We start from the raw sequence: 16,611 nt of genomic DNA on the forward strand, positions 1-16,611 counted from the left end.
AAAAAATGGCTCAACAACCAAAACATGCACGTCAATCAACAATACATGACACTATCTCACAAAAAACAACAGATTACACTTCCGAGAATTGGATTGACAACACGGATACTAATAATTATTTAAAAAGAAAGAAATTAATTTGGTTAACTTTAGGGTTGGGTTGGATACCGACACTGATCTATGGTTTTGTGAGTTTATTTTGGTTTCTATTTCTATCCATTCCATTTCTTCCATTCGGGTTGCAAATTTATCGAATTTTCAAATTCATGCAATTTCCCTTCTCTCTTTCCGAATTTTCTTCCTCATCCACAGACACTCATATTCCACGATTTTTCTTTCAAAGATATTACGATCCAAAATTAATTCAATTATTATTTTCACGAGACAAGACAAGTACATTAATCAAGTGTGCCAATAGGTTGTGGTTCCTATGTTTTGGGTGGTGGCTCTGTTGCATTCATATTCTGTGTGCAGTGACACTTTTCATGACCATCATTGGCAAGCCCTACAGCAAACGTCACCTCTGCTTGGTGTTTTTATCTTCTAGACCGTTTGGAACCTTCATCAACGTGTGAAGTTCGTAGTTGTTTTTAAGGTGACACGCCCCTTGGAGGTTTTAAAAAGTTCACACACCAAAACCTTATGAACGAGAGATTGAAATTCTTTTCTCAAAACAAAAATACCCGTAACACCGATAATAAAATAAGAGGCTACCATCATCCAAGTGTCATCGGAGAAGGTTGAAAGACGATCAGTGAGTGAATTGGTGCTTCTGCTCATTTGTTCAATTTAGTGTATTGAATAACAACAAATCTCTATTAATAATGGTCAGAATATTTGGAGGGCTCTCTTCCAAATCGGAACGAGAGGAAAACAATAATAACAATTTGATAGAAGGAATTGTAGCAACGTCCCCTTCTTCTGAAAATCAACATCATCACGAGTCTAAACATGATGCTCATCAACAACCACATGAGGATCAGATCCACCCAACAAGTACTCCAAACCATAACATGTTAACTGAGTTTTTTCAATATATACGAAATGGAAATAATGAAATGGTCGAGAGTATGATCATGAGTGGAAGAGTTGATGCCAATAGCCATGATTTGAGTGGAGTAAGTGATTGTTTACATTGATTTTCAAAAATTAATAATTTAATATTTTGACTATTGTTGCCCACTACAGAATGTAAGTAGATGTGATTTTCTTTATCTATTTATTATTGTATTAAATGTACTTTTTGAATGATCATAATAGACGGCTCTTGGGATTTGTATTGAGCTTGCAAATATGAAAATGATGAAATTTCTTGTGAGAAGAGGTGCCAATGTGAATGGCCAAGTTTATGGTAGAAGTTTATTGAATTATGCATTGGAACGAAACCATGTCGATTTTGCCCGATATCTTATCAGAAAGGGTGCAAATCCAAAAACAGTGACACTTCAGAATTCTAACATTGCAACCATTGTGAATGATGTCATTGTTGCTCAAGTAGAAAAATTTAATAGAGCTCTAAAGAATCATGATTTTAAAAGAGCTGAATATCTATTGAAGAAGAATTACAAGAGTAATATTCTCATCATTGATTGTTTAAATTTTATAAGAGAGACTCCACTTTATGATGCTGCCAAATATAATAACACAGCAGCCATTGAATGGCTCATTCAACATGGAGCAACCATTGATTTAATGGTATTGGAGACAAAATTAACTCCGCTTCAAGTAGCAATTCAGCTGAAATGTTTTGATGCTATTCGTACTCTTGTACAATATGGAGCTAATATTTATTCAAAAGATGGTTTTGGTATGACGTGTGAAGAAAAAGCTAGAAATGCTGGGTTTGACCTGTCACAAGTGGTTCCTACTCTTAAAAAAGACTCTCCTCCATCGTATTCTGAAGTCATGAATAGCATCCCTTACAACTCTCCAAATATGATTGGTTCACCAGTATCAACTCAGGTGGCCTCACCAAACACTTCCAACCTGAGCCCATCATCACATCAACAGCATGGCATGGCTTTACCACCTTATAGCACCAATGTTACAGGAGTAGTTAACAACAAGGTGAATTTTCAACCAGTGATGACAGACACTTCTACAGCTCCACCTCCATATTCCATTCAACAACAGCAGCCTCCTCCGCCATATCAATCACACGTTCCAAGCTATGGAGGGCCTAATATTTCACCTCCTTCTTATGTTCAACAGCAGCAACAACCAAATTCGAATGTGATTCCGAATTTTGCAATGAATTCTACGTACAACCCAAATATTTCATTCAATTCTTCCTATAATCCAAATTATATTCCTCCAACTTCTCCTCCAAATCATGAACAAGTTGTACAAACATTTACTTACGTTCCAATTTATCCAGAAGCTCATTCAACAAACAATGCAATGGTTAATACAGTGCCACCCATTTTGAAATACAGTAGTCCAACACCTCCAGCAGTAGAAATGGAACAAAGCAACAACGATACTACTGAAGCAATTGATTCTGTTGAGGTTAATTATGCAGGAGATGAAGATAGATCAAAAGACTTTGATAAGGAAGAACCCAAGTCATTAGAAATGGTTCTTAAAGAAAGATATTCTAAAATGACACTCATTGGAAGAGGAAGTAATGGTTATGTCTACAAGGCCAAGAAAAGAATTAAGCCTAAAGAAACCTCCCCAGTATATATTGCTGTTAAATTAATTGATTTTTTCAGTACCAAAGAACTGAATAGATCCATCAAAACTGCAATGAATCTCATGAAATTGAGGAATGAAAATATCATCCGAGTGACCGAAGTTTGCATTCTCAAATGTAAATCTGACCCAACACATAATAACGCCTTAACCGATAAGAGCACACTGTGCATTGAAATGGACTATTACGAAAAAGGAACCATGGATATATTGATCAAACAGAGGTGTACCATATCTGAGACAGTACTGAAAAAGTTTATCTTTCAAATTGCTTCAGCTCTTTGTTATCTTTCTGATAACAAGCTTGTTCACCGCAATATCAAACCACATAATATTCTCCTTAAAGAATGGGACCCAGAAAGTGACATTATTGTTCCATGTCTCATTGGTTTTCGTTTGTCGAAATCGACAGGTAAGTAACAAGTTGGTGTGTTTATCATCATGAGTTGAAAATCATACTGCATGCTCACAGACTCTGATAATGACCTTCAACAAGCTGGTTCCTTGCAATATTTGCCTCCTGAATTATTGGACATTTCAGAAGAGCTTGAAGACACGGCACTATTTACTGCAGCAGATATTTACGCATTTGGTATCACATGTTATCAAATGATGACTCACGACAATGTCACAATGATCAATGGATTACTCATCAAGTATGGGTCAGAAGAAAAAGTCATGCAACAAATTAGAAGTCAAATCAAAAAACATCAACCTGTCGAATACAGCGATCAGCTCATTGATTTAGTTTTGAGAATGTTGCAATTCAATGGCCACGAACGAATAACCTCCTATGAAATTGTAGAATTGATCCAACATATTTAAACATAAATATCACAAAGTAGTAATTCAAAAATATTTTCAATTTCATTCAACGAGAACCACAAAAATGGCGAAATATTCTTTTCCAAGTAGTTCCTCCATCATCACACATTTTGTCTCTCTCTAAACTTGTCATTTTAAAACGACATAATTGCAGCTTCAAGCAAAAAATGGGGCAATCCAATCTTCGTGCCCTTCGTCTTCGACAGTTTGAATTGCTCCCCATCGAAATACTCTCGCACATTATGAGTTTTCTCGACTCGAAACAAATACTAACATGTTGCGAAAGAGTCTCAACACGTTTTCAGCATGCGGTGCAACATGTTGACTTGTCGCTCAAAATTCATCGCTCTTCTCTCTCAACCTGCAGCGTCATGCCACGATTGACACCATCCACAGAGTTCTTGAATCAACAGCCAACACCTCTTCACTTGCCACACTTGTCATCATCATTATCAACGGCAACAACAGTGAACAACAAGCAAGGAATCTTCAACTTTACAAACCATGAACGAATGAAACAAGTGGTCGAGCTTGATTTCTCCCGAACCAATCTAACATGTTCTCAAATTCAATTCATAACTTGTTCTCCAAATATTAAAAAGTTACGGAAATTATTACTCTGCAACAATAATTGCAAAGATATTCAATTCATCACAGCAAGCGAACACTTTCTCCATCTTCAATATTTAGATTTGAAATCCAATTCAATAGGAAATAATGGAGCTAAATTGATATTCACCAGTCAAACGTTACAGAGTTTAACCTATCTCGATTTATCCATGAATCATTTGAATGACGAGATTGCAAACTCTCTAGGAACGAGTGTACATGCTGTAAAACACCTAAAAACTCTCTCGCTTGCACAAAATAGCATTGGCGTTGATGTTGCGAGGGCAATTTCCATGAATGAACATTTAAAGAATTTAACACATCTCAATTTGGGAGGTAATTGTGATATTGGACCAATGGGAACCAAACTGTTGTGTGAATGCCAACATTTACAACAGCTCATCGAATTGAATTTACATAACTGTTACATTGGAAAACGAGGCGTTGAATCCATTTCGAGTAGTTCATTTCTCAAGAATTTAGAATCTCTCAATATCTTTCACAATTCTCTTTCCAATGAAGATGTACAACCACTTGCAACGAGTAAGAATTTCACTCGCTTGAAAAAGCTCTACCTTGATTATAATGACATGAACTCGGAAGGGTTAAATGCAGTGTTTCTCAACCCCAGAGAGACATTTAACAATTTATGGAAATTATCACTCGATGGAGTTACAATCGATTCTGAAAGCGTTCAAAAGATTGAACAATTTGAACATTTAAAAACATTGGACGTTTATGGCTTCAATTCGGAACAAGTGGCCCATTTACTTGCATTGAAAATTCTTCCCAGACTCCTCAAATTGAATATCTATTGGAGTATGTATGGACACGATTGTATTAAGGCTCTGATTTTTTCAATCCATTACACGAAATGTCATTTGACAAGTCTGCGATTTGACAATAGCAACATTGCTGATGAAGGCGTCAAATTAATTGCCAAATGTCAAGCGTTCTCCCATCTAAAGAGACTTCGGCTAAACAACAATGGTATTACCAACACTGGAGCCAAATACATTTCTAAAGGTCGTTTCCTTAAAAACCTGACCTTTTTAAGCCTTAAACGAAACGATATTGGAATTCAAGGTCTCAGTCTCATGATACAAAGCAAACGTCTCAAACATTTACAAATTTTGAAAGCCAAAGACAATTCGGTAGAGGATCATGAACTTGTTTCGTTGAAACACCTCCATGGTTCTAAATTGGTCTGTTGATCAACAGCACGCTCTGTATGATGAATTGAGAACTCGAGAGATCGACATGCTTCTAACTTGATGTTCCTGCTGCAGTGAGAGAGCATCCAATTTCTAATTTTGTGAATATTCACATTTGAAGGTTTTTTAACGTTCAAACGAATTAAAATTTCCGTACCAAAGAAAAAAGTTTGTCATCAGTATATTGCCATAACCTCGCCTTTTTCTTTCGTCATCATCATCATCTTCCTTGTTACTCATCTCAGGACATTGTAAAAGCGTGTGTGTTCGGAGGAGAGTTTTACATCTAGAGAGCTATTTTATAGAAAAGCGCATTCGGAAGTTGTTTCAGCTGGACACAACATCATCATCATTGGCAATTTGAGTTCCAACAATTATTATCACGAGTAACCCAGTTTTGTACATATACTGCTGCAAACAACAGGCCTTTCCTTCATCTATAGATACAAGCATATTATGTCCTCTCCATCAGTACCACAACAAGATTTGAGGAATAGGAAAAACAAACAATTAATTGTTCCTCCCATCAATACACAACAATTATCTTCATCGTCGTCATCTAGTAATACTTCTCCTTCAGAAGCAGATTCAGCAAAACAACAACAGTCCGAATGTAGAACACCGAAAGATGAATTTATTGATGCCTTGAATAAGCCTCATACCATCACCATACTGGTGGCATCCTTTGCTGTATTGTTTTATTATTCTTTCATCCGGCATGATGCTGTAACAACAGAACAAAATGTAAAGCGAGGAATTATGGCCATGATTGGATTGTTTCTTGTCTATTGTGTGGTACAATTGCGAGATGGTATTTTGATGAGGCCTCATCCTGGAATATGGAGATTCATCACAGGAATTGGTCTTGTATATTTGCTATTCCTTGTCTTTTTAATGTTCCAAACCAAGGAAGATGCTAGGCAATTCATGAAGTATCTAGATCCATCGTTGGGTGTTCCTTTGCCAGAAAGAGATTACGCAAATAATTGCGATGTTTACACCCCTAATAATCCTGTTTCGTATTTCAAGAATGTTTATGATACCATTTATGATGAATTCATTCTTGCCCACGTATTGGGATATATTGCCAAAGCTCTACTCTTTCGTGACATGAAGCTTTGTTGGTGCTTGTCACTCTTTTTTGAGATTATGGAAATTACATTCCAACATTGGTTACCAAACTTTAAGGAGTGTTGGTGGGATCATATTATCATTGACGTTTTGATTTGCAATAATATTGGTATTATTATTGGCTTGTGGATTTGTGACTATTTGAAAATGCGAAAATATCCATTGTGGATTGGCGTTACAAAGATGGACACAACTCCAAAGAAAATCAAACGAATTTTCCAACAATTTACTCCATTCAACTGGACCTCCTATGATTGGCACATATTCGACGATGCCAAACACTTTTTATATTTTTGTGCCATTGTATTGGCCATGAATATTGTTGACCTTAATGCTTTCTTTTTAAAGTATGTGTTATGGGTTCCTCCTCCAAACAAGTTGAATATCTATCGTTTGCTCATTTGGTTCTGTCTAGGAATGCCAGCCATTAGGGAATATTATCAATACATTAGTGATCCAAATACAAAGAGGATTGGAGCCAACACATGGATTGCTATTGGCATTATTTTCACAGAAATTTTAGTTTACTTTAAATTCAGTGAAGGCTATTACCTCATTCCATTCCCACATCACATTTGGGTGAATTGGGTCCTATTTTTCATGATTATTATTCCATGGTTTATAGTTTTCTTCTTTGTCACCAATAGAGAAATGCGCAAGAGAAACCCACTGCTCAAGTTTGCATTGAATGCTACTTTGACTCTTTCCATGGTTCCTCTGATTTTCATGTTCCTTTCAGGTTGTCCTGATTTGCAGTACGGAAGAGATTGGTTCGACAATACTGTAGAGGGACTTCTTCAAAAGTATGCTTACTCAAACTAACTAAAATCATTTAATTTATCATTCATTGTCCAATCAGCATCAATCATTTGTTGTTGATGTATGCAAAATTTTGGCTTGCATGGTGACATGACCTTTTTTTGTTCTTTCTAGCAGATTGAAAAGATGTTAAAAAGCATGAATCGAAGCGGCATTGGATTTTCAACAACAAAAGAATTCAAACAAACTTATATTTATTGTAACTATACACCAAAATGAGCGCAGGAGAACACAACCATCGCCAAATGGACGAAACTATCAAGACTCAAACTCTTGAAAAATTGGTTGAGAACTTTGTAAACAAGGGCTATCCCGAATTCAAACCCGTTCAGCATACCACTCAAGTGGTATCAGGCATCAACCACAAGTACAAGATTCAAGTGGGAAAGAATGTGTACATTCATGCTAAAATTCATGAAAATACTAAGGGTGAATTGTCTGTACTTTCAGTTGATGAAGGAAAGACTTTGTCCGATGCTTTGTAATTCAAAGATTGAATCAAACCAATTGCATCAAGAAAAAGATTACTGTGTTCTTTTTCATAAAGACGAGTCAATAAAGAATGTATACTTTCATTTTAACGAACTGTCTATGCTTAAAAGATGAGTAATCAAAGTACTTTTAAGAGCAAATGTTTGATTTAAAGTGAAGGAGTACAAATTTATCAGGTTGTTGTTTCTTTCGCCGTGCTGTGTTTACAAACATCACGTGTCAAATGAATGACTCGGGTCAAGATTCTCTCAAAATCAAACCAGAAAAAAACATCATACCCTTCTTTGAGCATTCTCCTTCTCTTCCCAACAGGTCTCCATTTTGCAGAGAGAGCACTCTCCTCGGTGACTCCATACTTTCCTTTCTGTTCCTTCATCCATTCCGAGACTTTCTTGTACATATTTCCTCACAACCTCCTCTTTTTTGACCACAAAACCATCCAACAAATTCTACCATAAACACAAGCCCACCACCAAATTTTAACAACTCATTCAACAACAATATGTATTACGATATATCGAGTATTCCCATTACTTCAAGTAATAATACCATCAGCATTTCTCCTGAATCATTCGGAGGTGGTAGACATTCTTTTCAACCATCATCGTCTTGTCTTTATTCCAAACAACAACAAACGTTTTCAAACATTTCCTATCATTTATTACTGCCGTCTTCTTCTAATGCCACAACCACCACCACCACCTCTATAACAACTTCAACAAACCCACCACCACGACCTATACTCTCCGAAACCGAACATTTAGAATCCTTTCAATGTGCTCTTGCTCTCAATGAATGTTGCAAACGACGAGATTGGAAACAATTTGGAAATTTATTGTCGAATTCAGAAGTCGATAAAGGAATTTCTGAATTACAACAAAAATATGATAAACAAATCACTCGAATGGATTACGTGAGCGTTTTTATTCCGAGATTGATGAAAAGTACGAATCGAGGAAAATACAATGATTTGGTCGATTTTGAATTCCGACGAGAATTTATTGTGAGCGAGTTGGAAGTGATTTATGTTTTTAATTATATTTATCAAGTGAAGCAAATGGAAGGTGCTTCTGCTGCTACTCGTTCGGCTCAGCAGAATTATAGTTCAAGCAACTCCAATCGATTCGAAGAAGAAGAGACACTATGGGTGACACGAGAAAGTAGAAATCATTGTTGGAAGGTTCAGTTTTTTGGAACGCCGTTTCCATCGTCGTCTCATTTGTCTCCACAATGTTGTGTCATTCTGTAGTCGATCTTATAAGTCTTATAAATTCATTCGATTTTGGACATGTACATTGTGTAAAGATATTTTTGCAAGTCGACAAGTGTCAAATTGGTATTAGTAGATTTTGTGAACTCGGAAGAGAGAGCTCTCATTATGAATTTATTGTTGCTTCTTATTCTTTAAATTTCTTTCACTTTCCAAGAATGCTTTTGCTCTCTCATTGCTCCAAATATTTTCTCTCAATTTTGGTAATTGAGGACACAAGGACACGACATCAATTTTAGTTCTTCCTTCCACGAGAGCAGCAATTTCATACAGGTCCAAATCAGCCCAACTCAATGTTCCAGTCAAATATCCTCCATTCTTTTCCAATGCAGAGTTCAAAGCTCCAAAAACATTTTTCAAAGTTCCCTCAATGAATATTTTGGTGGCTTCTTCTTTTTTATCCTCTGCTGTGAAGAAAAGAACGCGAATCAATTGGTTCAATACGTCTTCAAGGGCATTGATGTATTCCTCAGTTTGAAGAGCTTGGAATTCGTCAGAAGGATATAAACCACCTTCGTTTGCCAAGAAACGTGCAATGGCAACTGTTTGATACAGTGTAAAGTTGTCATTGAGTTTGAGGGAAGGTAATTGACCGTATCGAGTGGATGGTTTTAAAGTGGGCCATTCAGTTTCACGATTCACACCAACAAATTTGTAGGGTACACCTCCTGTCTCTGCAATTAATAGTAGAACGTCCTATATACATGTTCAGATTGAAACAAACATGTGAAATTTAATGGTGAAAATTTTATATTGTCATTGAACTTACAGCTCTACCAGGATTTGGAAAGTAACGAATTTCATAGACCATCTTGGTTTGTGAAAGAATTTGAATTTTGTTTTTTGATTTTGTAACTCTTTGATTGGGTGACTTTGCAGTTCAAATAGTGAGATAGTATTGAGGACAAACTTTGATTCTTGCGCAAGATCATGCGTGCGTTTCACATGGTTGTAATGATAAGGAGGAATCAAACACGTGTCCTCGCACTAAAGAGTTCGGTCACCAATCATGTTCGAAAACTGTAGTTGACCCGGTCAAGCTTCTTTTCAAAACACTGAACCCACTTTTGTCATAAGATTCTTGAAACATAGCATGTCGTACTTTTCCTTACCTTAACCAACACATGAACAACAGCGAAAAAACGTATGCTGACAAACCAGATTGAATAGTTGTCAAATCATGATCGATTTAATTTGTTATGACAGTCTATGAAGGACAGTGAACTTTCTGAATAGATTTTACAAAAAAAAATGAAAATACACTACACCTTCTTTCCTCCTCGGGATCCCGATTCTTTGCCTGTGAAGGCTTTGCATGAGGTCTTGGGAGCTGAATCTCATCAATTGTTTAGAGAGCTAGTATTAGAAACGATGGAAATTCCCCAAATAACCAAAATTAAATGTGTAGATGCCAATCCGAACAACATCCGGATTGTTGATGAAGATGGCAGATTGTTTGTGATTGAAAATATTAACTCTTTAGTGGATCCTGAGAGCGATGATCATCAAACTATTTTACAAAGAATTCAACAATCAAAGCAAGTAAGACAGCACGTATTGAAGACGTATCCCATGTTTGACGGTGTGAATAGGAAAGTGATGGGACTTGCTTCCTATACAGAACATGCATTATTCATTGTAAAAGACACAGAGAGAAACCAAACAGTTCTTTTCGGCCAAGGGACTAATCAGTACCGTCAACTTTGTGATAGATCTCTTTTGACACCGATTGTTGGAGATGAGGGAAAGCATGCTAATTATCCACTCATGGTTTTTGATCCATCGAAAGAAATTCATAATGGTAATGAGAGTCATTACACGATCACACATGTCGGCTGTGCCTTCTCATTTTCCGTGTGTGTGATAAACAATATTCATGTTCACATGAGCGGCCAAAATTGGCTCAGAGAGGGCTTTGAACATAACTGGAACGACACGGTCATCACAACAAATTGTCCTGTGAAACAACTAGTGTGTGGTAATTTCCACGTGTGCATTCTCACACAAGATAATAGAGTATGGACTGGAGGTTCATGCTATGATGGTCAATGTCTCAAGGATCATGCCTTGATTGGCTGCAATCATCTTGCATTTTGCTCAACACAAGCTTTTGCTGGTTCGGACAATTTACTGTTGAAATCTGTTTTTGGATTTTATCATTTGTATGGAATTAGTGATTTTTTCCCAGCCACTAACCAATATGCAGCCTTTGAGATTGAAAGAAAATATGGATTACCAGTATCCGATGAGACAGATGCAATTGTGAAACCAATCATTAATCCTTTTAAACTTGAGATCCAGGATATTGAACTCAACCGGAATTATTTATGCTATAGATTTAAAAAATCATCCTTTATCGTATTTAAGGGATCTGCTTACGATTCTACTGGATCGGTTAATGATTTATGTATTGATTTTGAAAAAGAGTTTGGAAAACGACCAATGAAGTATAGAACAGGACCCAATTCTTTCATTGCTTATGATGACATGTCAAGTGTTTCCCTCAGTTATTTCTTTACACGAATGTTGGAAACCTCTAACAATGCACAACTCGCGGATGTCACGATTCAATGAACCTTGTTGTAATCTTAATCTTAATGAACATTAGCAGTGAAAGGAAATGGCCATGTTGATGCTATGATAGGAAGAAAAAATGTCGTCGATCGCCAAGTATTGTGTGGCTTACGTAACCTCCCCAATCGGAAAGGCAGAAAGTATTGCAAAAGCTCTATTGACACAAAAACTAGTAGCTTGTGTGAATATCGTTCCGCAAGTCAAGTCCATGTATTGGTGGGAAGGGCAAATTTGCTCGGACGAAGAAGCGTTGCTAATCATCAAAACGAAAAAAGATTTGCAAAATCAAGTGATCGAATGTGTTAAAAAGAATCACGAATATTCAGTCCCTGAAGTGATTTTCATGGACATTACTGACGGAAATGAAGATTATTTGAAATGGATTCATGATTCAACAAGCTGCAGTCATACACAATAAAGAAAAAAATGAAATTGCTTGACAAACGTCAATTTTTGCTTCATCACAAGACAAGTATTCACTCAATATTATGTCATCATTTCAACGAGAACAATGGAGCTCTATTTCGTAACAAACATCATCAACTTTGTGTGTACATGTTTACCGGACAAGGCTCTCAACACTCAAAAATGTTTCAAGATTTTCATGAAATTCATCCCGTGATGAAATCGGATGCTTGCAAAAAGATCTTCTTTCATCCAAACAGCATGGAAAATTTGGATGATTCAACAATATTGAATGCTTTTAAAGAATTTAATTTTCCAGTCTTTCAACACTTGGATATAAAGAACGTTGAAAATCCTCCAACAAGTTTGGCTCAGCCATTAATCTTAATGCAGTCCTACATGCTGTTTGAAAGATACAACAAGATGAAAAACGAAAAGAATCTTCATCAGGAAGAACAAACTCTATGTATGTTGGGCCATTCACTGGGAGAGTTCACTGCAATGACTGCCGCGCAAGGCCTCACAATAGAGGAGGCTACAAGGCTTGTCCACGAAAGAGGTTTATCCATGGAAAGAAATATTACCAAGGAACAAGAGAAGGAAATGGCAATGAAAGCCATTATTAATGTGCCAGAACAACTCATGAAGGACATTGAGAATTATTTGCAGTATGGTGCAACTGGCTCTGAAGCACTTGCTCTGTGTTGTGATATGGCAAATATTAATACTCCTCAACAAGTGGTCCTGAGTGGTAGAGTGGCTGATATTGACAAACAAATACAAGTATGGCAAGAAAATTACAAATGTAAATTGAGAACGGTGCCACTTAATGTGCATCTACCATTTCATTCGAAATATTTAAAGCCTGTAGCGAATGACCTAAAGCTGGCTTATGAGCAAATCAATTTGAAAAACAGAGAACTTGCATGTCCAATAGTATGCAATCTCAATGCCAAGTTCGTCCAAAACTTGGGAGAAATGGTGTTGAGTTCAATCGATCAAGTGTACAGCCCTGTTCTTTGGAACATGTCCATTCAAAACATTGTTAAACATGTGACGACCAATCACAAAGGAACGACAAAGCTTAAATTTATAGAGTTTGGTCCCCAGAAAAAGCTCGAGCCCATGATAAGCAAGTGTTATGCATCAATGGCAAGTGTTGGAAATGTAGCCATTGAAGGAGTAGCTATTACTAGTGTGAATGATATTGAAAAGTACTTGTTTTAGACGTGAATTGTTGCTTTCAATGCACCACAAATGTTCAACATGAGGTTGCAAACACCCATGATTAATTTTGGGATATTTCCAAATTTATTTTGATATCCTTATTCCTAGCATCATTACCATATTATCAATATTAGCGAAGGATGAACATTTTGAAAAAAATGTTACACTCGCCACCCAGAGCCAACACTGTGCTTAAACCACCTTCCAAACAACAACCTCAACAGCAACCACAAAACAAGTATCTCGCTGTCCAAATTGCCGCAAATGCACAAAAGAGAGAACAAGCTGTGTTGTTACCCGCAAAGAATAACGAGGAAGATCATGACGAAGAGCATGAGGAGGCTGAGATTAGTAATGAGGAGGAGGAAAAGCAAGATTCAGGTGACTCACCTGTGCCATGGTTTCCCCCTACATTTTTCAGCCAAAACTTTCGACGATGTAGCATCACTTCTGAAAGTCAAGCCATTGATCTTGACTCTCCGTTGTTAGTGATTGGAAATTATGTAAGTGTGTTTTGATTCATCTTACACCTTGTAAAAACAAACGATATTGTACATCCAATCTCATATCCACCGTCCACACCAATGATAGCAAGTGAACAGAGACTCTGATTGCTTGGGACAAAATTGGTATTATAAAATCTACAAAGGGTACCATATTCAAACTGGAAATTTCGTCGTCATGAAGCACATTTACAATCAAGACATAATTCCAAAATTGCGGAATAGAATTGAAGACTTGAGAGAAAAAATTGCAGAGACTAGAAATGAACATCCTTACATTGCTCACATGTTTGCAAGTGTTACTTTACCTGTTAAAGATAGCAAGGGTAATGTGAAAGAAGGTGAAGAGTTTTATGCCGTCGTTGAAGAATTCTTGGAAAATGGCTCCCTGTTCATGCTTCGAAATAAGGGATATAGACCAAGTGAAAAGGTCATTGTCATGTACATTGATCAAGTTCTTCAAGGAATCTTGTATTTACACAATACCTTAAAGATTGCACACTTGAACCTATCTTCAAAAAACGTCATGTTGTCAAAATATGGCCAAGTCAAGTTGGCCGACATTGGATTTATCATGACCAAGGAAGAATACATCAAGAACAAGCCCTGTCTGAAATATTGCTCACCGTTAATGTTTCACATGCACGAAGATGAATGGGAAAAACAAGCACTTGCAGATATTTGGAGCATTGGATGCTTGGTCATTGAACTGTTTACAGGCAAGCCTCCCTTTAACGAATACTCATGGGAAGATTTATTTGCCTTATTTCAAGAAGAGCACTTTCCAGTGGAGCTCATTGAAAAATATTTTCCTCCTAACTGTTCAGAGTTGGCTTTGGATTTCCTACGATGCTGTTTTTACCAACATGATTATTCAAGATCTTACATCAAATCTCTAACGCATCACCCTTGGATTCTCAAGTACAAAGGACCAACGACACAACATGCTCCTGTCGAACACAATGTCGGTGGTGTTTCTGCCAAGTATCTTTTTATGGTTCATGTTGGTAGTAGAAAGAAAAAGCTTTCTACATCTGAAACGTTTAAAGATATCCAATCATTCGAGACCTTTATTCACACTAAATGTGATAATCTAATTGCCAGCTTGAAACGAAAGAAAACTACCAGTCAATTGGTGGTTATTGAAATTTTTGATAAGGAATGCAACGAATTTGTAGAGTTTGATGACTTGAGTCTCCTTGAGGAGGCTCCATCCGTCAATCAACTACGTGTTTCTTGCATTTCATTGCCATCAACTCCAAAGATTGATCCGTTTAAATCCATACAAACATCGAGATATGTTCCGTCTCCAACGAGCAGTAGCTTTACATTCAAATCTGATAGCTTTTCCTACAAGACTGATTCCATATCAGCCACATCAGAAGAAAGTCTTTCACCCAACGACACTGGTGTTTTGCTTTGGAATGGCAGATATTTACCTTTAAAGAAAATTCAAAGTGGAGGTTTTTCATCAGTGTACTTGTGTGAAGATTGTGCCAAGTCACCCTCTTCAACCCAAAAAAGAGTAGCTCTCAAAGTTTGTTCAGTTGACAACTCTGGAGACAAAACCTTTTTGTCTATCAATGAAGCCATGAGAGAGGCATTCCAAATGATGATGTTCAACCATCCAAACATTATTAAGGTGTTAGATGTATTTCAACAACGGTTGAACCCAATGTCTTCACCAACCGATCTCTACTCACCTCAAATGTTATGTATTGTTATGCCGTATTATGATGAAGGAGATTTGACAACACTAATTAGGTCGCCTCAACAACAACTCTCTCCTCGTATCATTTTGTCTATTATGCTTCAAGTGATGGACGCTCTGTGTGAACTTCATAATAGAAACGTCATTCACAGAGACGTCAAGCCACAGAACATTCTGATAGAAAAAATAGAGAAGGACAACAAGGGAAACATAACACGCGTTAAGGTATTGTTGTGTGACTTTGGCCTCTCAAAATCATTAATCGAAAGTAAGGCCTTTAGTGTATCGGGAACCATAAATTACATGTCACCAGAGGCTCAATTAAATCAAGGATATGGAGTCAAGACAGATATTTGGTCTTCAGGAGTTGTATTGTACCAATTGCTATCCAACGATGAAAGAACAAATATCTTTTTAGAAATGATACAACGAGGAGAAGAAACTGTTTTGAATAGCCTTGAAGAACGTATTCAGGAAAGATACAAAACTCTACCATCATCGTCTCAATCCCCTCTTCCCCAACTGCAGAATCTTTTGCGATCCATGTTGAAATTTTCTCAAAACGACAGAATTAGTGCCATGGATGCTTTCAATTATTGCAAGGAAAGCATGAATTCGATGAAAGGTATTGTTGAGGATGTTCAATAAATCCCATAGTTACAAAATTTGTGTATTCACAAAATTATTATTGACACACAGCTTTCACTTGAGATGCTAACAGGATCAACAGAAGAAGCAGGTATCTTGTGCTCAATACTCGTCTTGGTTCAACTCTTGAATGATTTCATACGAAAGTGTGGTCAGGAGCTTTTGATTCTGCTTCCAGGTCCGTCAGTTTTGAATCTTTGACGTTGAACAATGTTGTCAGTGTTCGAAATGAATGAAGGCTCATCTTTGGTAGTTCGCACGACGAGATAGCATGACTGATTTTTTCACTTACATTTAACTCTTGAAAAAATCATCTCGCAAGGGATAATAACACAAACGGATTAAACTTGTGACGATGCTTTGGAGTTTTAATGTCCATCATTTTTCTACTTGGAACGCTGGAAGTTCAAAAGAGTCTACTCTTTTTTAACATGATTAAGGGCCGTATTGAACCATGATTGCAAATAAGAAACATATTCAGACCAACGT

General features: G+C 36.9%; 10 protein-coding genes across 10 annotated transcripts; 9 read left to right on the top strand and 1 right to left on the bottom strand.

Annotated features, from left to right (window-relative positions):
* Positions 1–5: 5 nt before the first annotated feature.
* Positions 6–3,519, top strand: C9374_013456 (uncharacterized protein; the record flags this gene model as incomplete). The annotated part of the gene is made up of 4 exons (XM_044689334.1): positions 6–418; positions 833–1,118; positions 1,261–3,106; positions 3,167–3,519. The coding sequence occupies 4 exons, from the start codon at positions 6–8 to the stop codon at positions 3,517–3,519; spliced, it is 2,898 nt and encodes a 965-aa protein (XP_044553865.1).
* A 371-nt stretch (positions 3,520–3,890) lies between these two features.
* On the top strand, positions 3,891–5,342 carry C9374_013457 (uncharacterized protein; the record flags this gene model as incomplete). The annotated part of the gene is made up of 1 exon (XM_044689335.1): positions 3,891–5,342. One exon carries the CDS (start codon positions 3,891–3,893, stop codon positions 5,340–5,342), a length of 1,452 nt encoding a protein of 483 aa, XP_044553866.1.
* Positions 5,343–5,798: 456 nt separating this feature from the next.
* Positions 5,799–7,295, top strand: C9374_013458 (uncharacterized protein; the record flags this gene model as incomplete). Its single annotated transcript, XM_044689337.1, has 1 exon — positions 5,799–7,295. One exon carries the CDS (start codon positions 5,799–5,801, stop codon positions 7,293–7,295), a length of 1,497 nt encoding a protein of 498 aa, XP_044553867.1.
* A 212-nt stretch (positions 7,296–7,507) lies between these two features.
* Positions 7,508–7,777, top strand: C9374_013459 (uncharacterized protein; the record flags this gene model as incomplete). The annotated part of the gene is made up of 1 exon (XM_044689338.1): positions 7,508–7,777. The coding sequence occupies one exon, from the start codon at positions 7,508–7,510 to the stop codon at positions 7,775–7,777; it is 270 nt and encodes an 89-aa protein (XP_044553868.1).
* A 509-nt stretch (positions 7,778–8,286) lies between these two features.
* Positions 8,287–9,033, top strand: C9374_013460 (uncharacterized protein; the record flags this gene model as incomplete). The annotated part of the gene is made up of 1 exon (XM_044689339.1): positions 8,287–9,033. The coding sequence occupies one exon, from the start codon at positions 8,287–8,289 to the stop codon at positions 9,031–9,033; it is 747 nt and encodes a 248-aa protein (XP_044553869.1).
* Positions 9,034–9,168: 135 nt separating this feature from the next.
* On the bottom strand, positions 9,169–9,865 carry C9374_013461 (uncharacterized protein; the record flags this gene model as incomplete). The annotated part of the gene is made up of 2 exons (XM_044689340.1): positions 9,169–9,750; positions 9,824–9,865. 2 exons carry the CDS (start codon positions 9,863–9,865, stop codon positions 9,169–9,171), a joined length of 624 nt encoding a protein of 207 aa, XP_044553870.1.
* Positions 9,866–10,305: 440 nt separating this feature from the next.
* C9374_013462 (uncharacterized protein) lies at positions 10,306–11,628 on the top strand (the record flags this gene model as incomplete). The annotated part of the gene is made up of 1 exon (XM_044689341.1): positions 10,306–11,628. One exon carries the CDS (start codon positions 10,306–10,308, stop codon positions 11,626–11,628), a length of 1,323 nt encoding a protein of 440 aa, XP_044553871.1.
* Positions 11,629–11,707: 79 nt separating this feature from the next.
* C9374_013463 (uncharacterized protein) lies at positions 11,708–12,046 on the top strand (the record flags this gene model as incomplete). Its single annotated transcript, XM_044689342.1, has 1 exon — positions 11,708–12,046. One exon carries the CDS (start codon positions 11,708–11,710, stop codon positions 12,044–12,046), a length of 339 nt encoding a protein of 112 aa, XP_044553872.1.
* Positions 12,047–12,216: 170 nt separating this feature from the next.
* C9374_013464 (uncharacterized protein) lies at positions 12,217–13,260 on the top strand (the record flags this gene model as incomplete). The annotated part of the gene is made up of 1 exon (XM_044689343.1): positions 12,217–13,260. The coding sequence occupies one exon, from the start codon at positions 12,217–12,219 to the stop codon at positions 13,258–13,260; it is 1,044 nt and encodes a 347-aa protein (XP_044553873.1).
* A 158-nt stretch (positions 13,261–13,418) lies between these two features.
* C9374_013465 (uncharacterized protein) lies at positions 13,419–16,122 on the top strand (the record flags this gene model as incomplete). Its single annotated transcript, XM_044689344.1, has 2 exons — positions 13,419–13,763; positions 13,852–16,122. 2 exons carry the CDS (start codon positions 13,419–13,421, stop codon positions 16,120–16,122), a joined length of 2,616 nt encoding a protein of 871 aa, XP_044553874.1.
* Between the last annotated feature and the right edge of the window lie 489 nt (positions 16,123–16,611).

The sequence above is a fragment of the Naegleria lovaniensis genome, assembly GCF_003324165.1.
Source record: "Naegleria lovaniensis strain ATCC 30569 chromosome Unknown tig006, whole genome shotgun sequence".
Taxonomy (NCBI): Eukaryota; Heterolobosea; class Eutetramitea; order Acrasida; family Naegleriidae; genus Naegleria; species Naegleria lovaniensis.